The sequence below is a fragment of the Stigmatopora argus genome, chromosome 23 (genome assembly GCF_051989625.1).
Source record: "Stigmatopora argus isolate UIUO_Sarg chromosome 23, RoL_Sarg_1.0, whole genome shotgun sequence".
In the NCBI taxonomy this organism is placed as follows: domain Eukaryota; kingdom Metazoa; phylum Chordata; class Actinopteri; order Syngnathiformes; family Syngnathidae; genus Stigmatopora; species Stigmatopora argus.
In genome coordinates, this window is record NC_135409.1 from 1486369 (window position 1) to 1497306 (window position 10938).

Consider the following 10938-nt stretch of genomic DNA (forward strand, 5'->3'; position numbering starts at 1 on the left):
TGGATGGGAACTTCGGGGTTGTAGTCCCGGTGGTCATCAAAATTTAGTTTTGGGGTTTCAATCTATTTTTCCCATTAAACAATAATAACAATTTTCTCACGCTAAGCGCAATATAATTTTCACCCAATTATTGAAATATATTTTGATTAATTCCTTACAGTGGCGTACCAAAGAATTTTGCTCCCCGCAACAAGTTCTAGACAGTGCGCCCCCTCAATGTCAGAACTCAATTATAAAGGCAGCCAAATGTGATAAATTTCCTTGAAACTTAGCGAGTTACAGACCGATTTTCTTTTGTAAATTTGCAAAATATTAAAAACTGGATGTAGAAATATATTGCAATAATTTTCAATTATTGATTTCCATGGCGAAAATTTAAATATGTTTATTTCCTGCCGCCTAAATTAAAATATATTTAGTATTTTGCAAGACAAATATATTTCTGACACAAAAATTAATATTTTCCAGGCCCTGGTCCCTAACCAGAGCCATTGTAGGCCTGCAGACCCCAATCGAAAGAAGTGGCATCTGGAATGGAATGGGCAGACTTGTGGGATAAGACCTTCAATAAGTACAACAATTTGGCCTTCTCTGTGGTGATCTCTATGGCTGTTTTTGCAACTAATTTGACATTGTGTGGGTGTTGTCTTATCCCCTGTTTATGCTCTTTGCTAAACCAACATAACTACTACTCTGGCCCGAAGTCAGCTAGGATTGGCTCCACCAGCCCCCGCGACCCTTGCGAAGATAAAGTGGTTCAGAAAATGAATGAATTACTTAAATTCAAAGTCATTTTGAACTGAACAGATTTAGTGTTAATAATTACGTCTACCCTGGAGGCAAGAAAGAATCGTGAGCTGGGCGAATTGTCCACACGTGACATTTTTTTGAAAAAATACAAAAAATAAAAAATAAAAAAAAACATTTCTTATATTGAAGTGGTTGACATGGAAATGTGCTTTGTCGTCACTTTTAATTACTTATTGTATATTATATACGTGAGTGGACTTTCAAAAGTGCTATTAGTGATTTAAAATAATAATGTATTATCATCACTCAACCGGAAAACAGCCCTCAACCACGTCCCCCAATAATCTAATCAGTCAGAAGCGGAAGGGAGAAGACTGCTTCTCTTAATTTAACTTTTTCTAATCAATCGCTTAAAAAACAACTGTCAGGCAGTCTTAAGAGGCAAACAGTTGGAGTCAGTTTACGGATTATTGAAGTAAATTAGCGGCAGCCTTCCTCAAAAGAGCATTTTAAGAAGCAAGACACAGTGAGTGTTTCTGACGTGACCAAAGCACCACAAAGATTTGTGTGTGTTGAAAAATGCAGTCAACCCAACCAAATGTCACGGAACTGCGCATCGTTTAGCCTTTTTGTAAAAGCTTTTAAGTCCACGCAGTGCAGATTTGGTGTCGTCTAACTGACGGTGCGTTCACGAGGTATAGCAGAACGAGTTTTGCATCACTACAATTTGACTGGCGGATATTTGGCTAATTTGATAAAGGTGTATTTCAGTTATTCAAAGGTAACGCGAAAAGCATCTATAATTGGAAAACCCGGAAGCAAACGGCGTCTATCTAACGTACAAGTTTTGTCATGTATACTGCAACACTGAAGGCAGCATGAAAGGCATTCTTCTTGCATTAAATTGTCAATGAACACTAGTTTTAGAGTTGTTTCTAACAGATGAATTTGTATAGTGTTCTTCTAGTATATATATACTTAGGAAGAACAACTTGGGCACCAAGCTTCTGATAACCTTCTATAGAACCACTGTAGAGAGCATCCTGGCGTACTGCATCACAGTGTGGTATGCTGGAAGCACGGCGGCAGACAAAAAGGCCATGCAGAAAGTGATTAACACTGCCCAGAGGATTGTCGGCTGCTCTCTGCCCTCACTGGAAGACATTGCCAGCCCTCGTTACCTCAGCAGAGCCAGGAACATCATAGGGGACCCTTACCACCCTGGTCACAATCTGTTCCAGCTGCTGCCCTCTGGCAGACGCTATAGGTCCCACAAAGTACGGACAAATAGGCTTAAGGACAGTTTTTTCCCCACATCCATCAGAACTCTAAATTTGCGGTAACACAACACACATTCCCTTCTGAGGTAATATGGAAAGATGTTTGGGTGGTGATCTGCCTCCTACTAGCTGACTGAAGGTAAGTGAAAGACAGTGAGAGGTAAGTGACCTGTATCCATAACAGCAGAATGCCAAATTACAAGTCCGTAACTATCACTTATTTAGGTCTTTTGCCGAGTAAACACAGCTTATGGAGATGCACCACCAATTTCGTCATACGCAGTTTCTGGGTGTGATGACAAGTAGGCTTTTTGTTGTTGATGATGACGACAGGGCCTATGTCCGATTATTATTATATGTTTTTTCCTGTATATTTGTATGATCTGAGAATTCATATTTTCTTTTACAACAGCCTTGTTGTTGCTCACATGGATCCATGATGGATCGTGGCATGATGCTCTGATCTTGCAGCCTACTTCACTGCTAGAATCTAGCTGTTCTAAAGATCTACTTATTCGGAATAGCCATGGCCATTTTCGCTTTCATCTTTAGTCTGGCTGACTCGGTTGGAGCCCTAATGTACGTTCAGGATCAACACTATGCTGGAGATGGAATGCAACCTTTGGTGGTACTGTTTGAATAAAGTTGTCAATAAGACATTTAACTGTTGGATCAACGGCTCTACTTTGTCTGCAACAAGAACTCTTTTTTTGGCATACAAATCCATGCAAAAGGTTACAAAAAAGGCCCCAAGGCCGCCACCACCGTTGTTTCCGACTGTAGTATATTCAGGCTATAAGGGGAAAGTGAAGTGCACTGTTGTGGACACTTGTGTCTATGATATATACTCCTACGGGAAAAAATATTCAAGCGGGAAAGATTGAGAAAAACGAGTGGTCCGCAGAAGTTGAATCTTGCTTAGAATTTCCGTTTTGTGTCTTAAAACGATAAGTGTTACGTTTAAATGTAGAATTGTTCCTCAAGTGGAGCCCACATGTTTAGTTTAAGGTCACACATGGCCCATGTGCGCTAAATGGGGGAAGGGGATGCGGGCTCCAACACCTGCCGGTGAGGACGCAGCAGTTTGTATGCAAATGAGCCGTTCCCTCCACCATTCCCAGTCCCAACACGGACCTGCCTCGTCTGGTTCTCCCCCGCCGCCACTCGCAGCACACACTGTCGCCTGCGGACACTTCTTCTGGGGCTTCTGAGTGGTTCAGACACCGGTCATGATCTGGAGGCGGGTCGCTGCGCTCTGCGTTCTGCTCCAAATCGGGACCGAGGCGCGCACGCTTTCCCGGCGGGGCGCCTCGACTTCTGCGGGCAGCTCCAGGGCTTCTAGTGGTCCTGCATTCGAATCATGCCGGCTCACACTAACACCCGACGAGCATCAAGTTCTGGATGACAACACGCACGAGGTAATGTATTGTTCTTTAAATTCCTAAAAACTTTGGTTCACAACCCGAGGGCTGTGGTCTATTTTGTGGTCCTTTGAAGTTCTATCGGCTTATGCAATATTAAGTGAACTTTTTTACTTTGGATTTATTTTATTGATATAGTTGGATTATTTTCACACTTTTTCCATGAGTATAAATCAGAATTAGAATGCTACATTTGAACATAGAGGCATAATAAAGCAGGCGATTAAAATGATTGTTTGCTTTCGCCTTGATTCTTGGAAGAAAAAAATCACAAAAAATGCCAATTTTTGTATGTGCTGTGCAGTTCACATTCTTAATAGTGTTCTCAAGATACCTTTGAACACTTAAACATTCATTCATTTTCTGAACCGCTTTATCCTCGCAATGTTTGCGGGGGGTGCTGGAGCCCATCCCAGCTGACTTCGGGCCAGAGGCGGGGAACACCCTGAATTGGCGGCCAGCCGATCGGAGGGCACAAGGAGATGAAAAACCATTCACGCTCACACTCATAAGTAGGGGACATTTAGAGTGTCCAATCAGCCTACCATGCATGTTTTTGGAATGTGGGAGGAAATCGGAGTTCCTGGAGAAAACCCACGCAGGCCCGTGGAGAACATGCAAACTCCACACAGGTGGACTGACCTGGGTTTGAACCCAGGACCCCAAAGCTGTGAGGCCGATGCGCTAACCACTCAACCGCCGGGCCACACCACTTATACAAGTGTAGCAAATATATTGTGTACCTCGTATCGACTTTAAAGGGCTACGTATGAACAATTTGATGCACTGTGCTGTTTGTTTTTGCTCTTTAGACGGGCTTTAATGGTGATGACGGCTCCCACGTGATTCTCACTTGGGTGGGAGACGATACAGGGGTGAGGGTTGCAACAAAACACCACGCTGCAACTATGTGACACACAATATAAGCAAGCATCTATCGTCTAGGTCGTATTGGTGTTGTCCACAATCAGTGCGGCCATAGACACTTTCCTTGAAGGAGGCTCCTCACGCCTTTATAGGAGGTGAGTGTTGAACAAAAACAAGATTTATTGTAGTCTAAGCACATTTTCCCGTCCCAGTACGGATTACGGCAAGTCCTTCCACGACATCTCATCCAGCATCAACCACACTTTTATCAAAGAGGAGTTTGGCGTCAGCGTTGGACCAGGAAGTTCTGTGAGTTGGATTCAAAGTTTTTGACAATCAATATGGCGGGAGTCCTTGACACTTCTCAATGTATGGAACAGGTGATACTAACAGCTGACACACCGGTGGTGGACTATCCGGGGGGCGTCATTTTCACCTCTACAGATGCCGGTGCCACCTTTCACTTTGTTCAACTCCCCTTCCACCTGTTTCAGCCCATGAACTACCACTTCCTCAACCCTAGCTTGCTGGTGGCGCTCAGCATCGACGTGAGTCATGTAGTGTGTTTGCTCTACTTGTAAAGAAACCGACAACACTATTGCAAGGGCACACATGTCACGCCTTGGAGAGAAGAGGGTAAACACGGCCAATGTGTTCCTCATCTGAATTCACAGGGTGCTCTCTGGCTCTCGCTGGACTTTGGCGCCACGTGGACAAAGGTGCATGATGGAGTGCATTCTTTCTCATGGTGAGAATCAACAGGAAACGAGACGGACAGAAACCAAAGGCTTGGAAAATAAAGTCATTTTTAGAAAGCATTTCTTTTTGCTTTCTCTAGGGGTGCTGGTGTCAATTTGTTCTTTAGCTGCAGAAAAGCAGACACAAGTAAGAGCACCAAATGGTCATTTATCTTATCTCCATAAAAGAATATGACCTCCTGTCGTTTTAGTGGACGCAGAGGAGAGGGGCGACATGCAGCTGAAGAGGACCAAAGACCTTGGGAAGACCTTCACCACCATTCACGAGGACGTCTACAGTTTCGGCTACATCGGCGCTTTTCTCTTCTTCTCTGTCATGGAGGATACGGTGAGATATCGTCAAAGGAAACGCCGCTGCGGGCGATGCATTTATGTCATTTTCCTCCCAGCGATCGCCGAGGGTCATGTACTTCTCATCCGACCAAGGAAACACCTTCAGTCGAGCGTTACTCCCGTCTGCCTCAACTGAACAGGTGAACCTTTTGGTTCTAAGAATGAAATTAGTCATCTCAATTCCACATTATCATACCATCGTCTCCATTTGTGTGCGTTTGCAGTTTTACTCCATCTTAGATGGAGATGAGGACATGCTCTTCATGCACGTGGACAATCCAGGAGGTACAAAGGCATAAAGAGTTCCAAACTTGGCATAAACAGGCTATTTTTTCTTTTGTTATGGAAAAGCTTGACAGCAAAGACTGATCTGGTTTCACGAGTTTGAGGGATTGCTGACAAATCATTCTCATCCTCACAGTCTTTGCCAGCTGGACAGTATTTCATTTCTATCCACCTTTTTTCTACATTCTGTCCAAACCCCTTTAATCTTTTAAAATGTCCACTACTCCATCAATTTAAAAAAAATACTGCTGTTAAGTTGACAGGACCTTAGATAAGAAGCGGAGATATGCAGGGGGCTTTAACTTTTGTCGACAGTGGTATGGGTTATGTGACAAAAGGCTGACAAGCATATCTGGAGATCAGGGTGTAACACAAGAGCACAAACAAACACACTTCTAATGTGTTTGTCGCCCTTTTAAACTGACCTTGTCCTCAAGCTGCGCATGACATATTTATGGCATGGACTAAAAGTCATGCAACATCAATGTTAATTCCTATAGAGACCTACTTTGGGACCATGTACACGTCGGATGACCGTGGCATCCTATTCTCTAAATCCCTGGAGCGCCACTTGTTTGACGGGCAGCGCAAAAGTGATTTCCGCAACATTACTTCCCTCCGTGGCGTCTACCTCACCAATAAACTGGACAAAGGTCGGTACCCGTGTCATATTTAACTAGCCGTTGACAAGATGTTATTCTGTACATTTGCTGTTCCAGATGGACGAATCAGATCAGTCATTTCATTCAATCGTGGAGGAACGTGGCATCAGCTTTCCAAACCTCAGAATGTGGAATGTGGAAAGGAAGTAAAGAATGTGTGTGAGCTGCCGTTCAAACATGTCTTGTATGCACATACATTTCTCTAAACCAGGGGTAGGGAACCTATGGCTTGGGCTCTTTTGATGGGTGCATATGGCTCTCCGCTAACCTGTGAGTTAAAAATATGGAAACCGTCAGTGAGAGTTGATTCCCAAACGCACCAATAGGATACTTTTTCTACCTTAAAATGGTGAAATGAATTTAAAAATGCACATAATTTCATGTATGTTTACTTTTAAATTCTGTGTATGGCTCTTAAGGCATAATATTTGAAAGTATGAATTGTTTATGGCTCTCTCTGTCGAAAAGGTTCCCGACCCCTGCTCTAAACCATTAATCACTGTTTTTAGCAGTGCAACCTTCATATTCACGGGGAACACAGTCGCATGAATCGCATAATCCCCATGCTCCTCCTATCTGAGCCCACTGCTGTTGGTCTAGTTATCGCACACGGTAATCGGTCGCCGCTTCCATATCTTAGCACAGTGTTTCTCATGGCTTGTAACTCTCCTCTGCTTGTAGGGACGGTAGGTGACTGCCTGGCATCGTGGCAGAATCCTGATGTGTTCGTGTCCTCCGACGGGGGTTACAATTGGAGGGGCACGCTCAAGGGTCCCCACCACTACAGCATACTCGACTCTGGTGGGCTTGTTGTAGCCGTGGAGGCACAGCGTGAAGGCCAAGTTACGACCATCAAGTACGGTTGTCGCTTTTGCTTTCTGTTTCAGGGTTGCAAACTGGCCTCTGACCAACGTGACTGGTGTTTTTCAGTCCATCGTCTGAGATACAGTGCTGTGAAAAAGTATTTTCCCCCTTCATGATTTCTTTGTTTTTTGCATACCGTATTTTCTCGCACATAAGCCACCCCCACATATAAGCCGCACCCTTAAAATTACCTTAAAATCATTGAATTTTACAATTTCTTGCATATGAGCTGCCCCCTGAGTCACAACTTTCACCATCATATTCATGGTTTTGATAAAGAGTACAAATGTGTTACTTTGAAGGCAAAATCTTGAGAAAAATCATCGCATGTGGTATTTCTGAGATAATGCATGAATCAAAAGCACATCTTAGGGTCAATATCATAAGGAACTTCATCCAGTAATGGTTGTTTTCTTACTGCAAAACAGAAAATAACCCAAAAATGGTACATGTTAATTTGCCAACATCCACTGGTGAAACAGTATAGCAATGCTGAAAGTCTTGTGCACATATAAGCCGTACCCTCGATTCATTCATCATTTTTTTTATTACAAATATGGCTTTTATGCGACAAAATGCGTTATTTACCACACAGAGGTTTCAGACCAGAAAATCAATTTTCGTATGACACAGAGACACCCCAAGGAAAGAGAAAATGCAGTTTCTAAATTTAATTTGCTACCAAAGCAGAAAAAATTACAAACTTGTCTGCCCTTCTGTGAAAAAGTAATTGCCCCCCTTTGTTAAATCAAAATAAGTGTGACTAGGTAATCACAATTGTAGGAAACCTGAGTTCAATTTCAGAGGCCACACCCACACCCACACCTGATTACCACCACATGTTTAATCAAGAAAACACTTACATAGAATGTGTCAGACAAAGTGAAGTAGGCTACAAGATCAGAGCATCATGCCACGATCCAAAGAAATTCAAGAACTAATGTGAAAAAAGTGATGGACCTCTATCAGTATGGAAAAAGTTAGAAAGGCATTTCCAAGACTTTGGGGCTCCAGCGAACAACTGTCAGAGCTATTATCCACATATGGGGAAAACTGGGAACAGTGGCAAACCTTCCTCGGAGTGGTTGGCCAGCTAAAATTACTCCAAAATTGCGACGACGACGACTCGTTCAGGAGGTCGCAAAAGAACCTAGAAAAACATCAAAAGAACTACAGGCCTTGTTGGCCTTAGTTAAGGTCAATGTTCATAACTCTACTATAAGAAAACAATAGGCCAAAGCTAGCATCCACGGCAGAGGTCCAAGGCGAAAACCATTGCTGTCCAAAAAGGATATAAAGGTTCGTCTTACGTTTGCCAAAAAACATCTTGATGATCCTCTGCACTTTTAGAAGAACATTCTGTGGACTGATGAGTCAAAAGTTGAACTTATTGGAAGGGGTGTGGCCTGTTACTTTTGGCAAAAATGGCACAGCATTCAATCAAAAGAATACTATACCAACAGTGAAGCATGGTGGTGACAGTGTGATGGTGTAGGGCTGCTTTGTTACCTCAGGACCAGGATGACTTGCTGTAATTGATGGAAGAATGAATGTTGCTGTCTGCCACCAAATTTTGAAGAAGAACGTCTGGCCATCAGTTTGTGTGCTCAAACTCAAATGCTCTTGGACCATGCAACATGACAACGAATGGCAAAAAAAAGTGAAGGTTTTGGAGTGGCCAAGTCAAAGTCTGGATTTAAATCCTATTGAGGTTGTGGTGTGATCTGAAATAGGCTGTTCATGCCTGAAAGCCCTCTAATATTGCAGAATTGAACAATTCTGCACAGAAGAGTGGGCCAAAATTCCTCCAAAACATTGTGAAAGACTCATCACAAATTATCGTAAACGCTTGATTTCAGTTATTGCTGCCAAAGGGGGCACAACCCATTATTAGGTTCAGTGGGCAATTACTTTATCACAGATGGTTTGTAAGTTTTTAACTTTTTCTGCCTTGGTAAATAAAATCATCATTTAGAAACTGCATTTTCTCTTTCCTTGGCTTGTTCCTGTGTCGTACTAAAATGGTTTGATGATCTAAAACCTTTGTGTATGATAAATATCGGAAAAAAACAGAAATCAGGAAGGGGCAAATACTTTTTCACGGCACTGTATAATTATTCTCTGTGTCTCAGGTTCTCGTCGGATGAGGGTCACTGCTGGAAGTCGTACAATTTCACCGAGCAGCCCTTCTTTTTTGCCGGCTTGGCTTCCGAACCAGGCACCAAGGCCATGAGCGTCAGCGTATGGGGCTTTCGTCCCGAGGACGACGACCAACCCATGTGGGTCGCTGTCACCATTGACTTCCAGAGCCTCATCACCAGAGAATGTGAGTTGAAGTTAACCTTAAGAGCAACCCACCAAGACATTCAGATGACATTGTTTCAGGTAATGATGAGGATTATGAAGAGTGGTTAGCGCACTTAACTGAGGGAGGTGCTTCCGAACGGGATGGCTGCCTCCTCGGCGTCAAGGAGACATACCGGAGGCGGAAGAAAAAAGCCATGTGTCGGAATGGTCGTGGCTACATCATGGTAAAGAAGGAACGCCAGTGCCAGTGTACCAGGGAAGATTTTTTGTGGTGAGAATCGCAAAACAAATAGATCTGTGAAGCAGTCATATTAGGCAAGACAAGGCAAATATAATGGCATAGCACAATTTGACACAAGTGCTGTACATCACATGAAAAATCCCAAAATTAAATAAAAACAATTGATGCAGGAAATGAAATAATCATTTGAGGGCAAAAGTACTAGTAGTAGTATACTAAAGAAACTTGTTTCAAACAGTGATTACGGATATCAGCGCCACGTGAACACATCAGAGTGTGTGCGACAGCCCGACGTGCACACCAAAACTTTGGAGATGTGCCTGAACGGAGAGGAAGACGAACTCCTTACGGCAGGCTATCGCAAAGTCCCCAGTGATCGCTGCGAGGGGGGATTTTCTTCTCAGTTGGAAGTCCAGACAATCATCAGACCTTGTGGTGTTAAACCCAGCCAAGACGCACCCGCTGCCCACTTCACCGTGCCAGTCACGCACTTTGACACATCGGTGAGGAGCTTTAAGATCCTCAAACTCTTTCTGCTCATATATATTTAGAGCTGTCTTTGGGTTTCTAGCGAGAAAGGCTGGTACTGATACTGGTGTGCGCCGGGGCAGGCGTCGTGGTCCTGGCTGCCGTCATTTGTGCTTTGGTCACCGTTAGGAGAGGGGGTGATCGGCGCAGGTGAACCAAGCCGTCCCACGCCTGGGAACACCGCTTAGTTTTCTAGGGACATGACGGCCAACCATTGTTTTATACTGTCCCCCTGCAGGGAACCAGAGTATCGCTTCTCCAATCTCCAGATTCAAGATGATTGCAATGGAGCCACATGCGATCCAGGAAGTGGCAACAGTAGCAACGGAACGGCCTGTGCGCTGGACTCGGATAACGTAACAACCACTAATTTTGTCGACTTTGATATACATATATTAAATTCTAAAACATTTTACATTGACAGGGATGTTTCTCTTTTTCAGCTTACTCTTCTACAATGAAACTATTATTGGTCTGATGCTTAAGTGGATCTGAAGAGCCAAGACCAAATCAAATAGCTTTATTTATTGATATCCATTTCAGTCTTTCAGTCTTGATCTGAAGTTTTTTTTTATTTTAATATTGAAAGCTTTGCTTGTTGATCTTGTTTTATATAAATGACTGATAAATTATTGAATTGAA

General features: G+C 43.3%; 1 protein-coding gene across 5 annotated transcripts; it reads left to right on the forward strand.

Moving 5' to 3' along the window:
* The first annotated feature begins 3151 nt into the window (after window positions 1-3151).
* Window positions 3152-10938, forward strand: LOC144068939 (sortilin). Of its 5 annotated transcripts, none has more exons than XM_077593909.1 (20): window positions 3152-3448; window positions 4264-4326; window positions 4397-4473; window positions 4531-4627; window positions 4699-4866; window positions 4993-5066; window positions 5157-5203; window positions 5268-5404; window positions 5466-5549; window positions 5634-5694; window positions 6195-6347; window positions 6414-6511; window positions 6866-6968; window positions 7038-7212; window positions 9353-9546; window positions 9606-9798; window positions 10007-10271; window positions 10340-10446; window positions 10535-10652; window positions 10740-10938. In XM_077593909.1, the coding sequence occupies exons 1-20, from the start codon at window positions 3260-3262 to the stop codon at window positions 10755-10757; spliced, it is 2421 nt and encodes an 806-aa protein (XP_077450035.1). In that variant the 5' UTR covers window positions 3152-3259; the 3' UTR covers window positions 10758-10938. The 5 variants fall into 5 exon arrangements, 4 of the variants coding, with proteins under 4 accessions (XP_077450035.1, XP_077450037.1, XP_077450033.1 ...); XM_077593911.1 differs by having other exon boundaries at window positions 6869-6968; XM_077593907.1 differs by having other exon boundaries at window positions 6866-7212.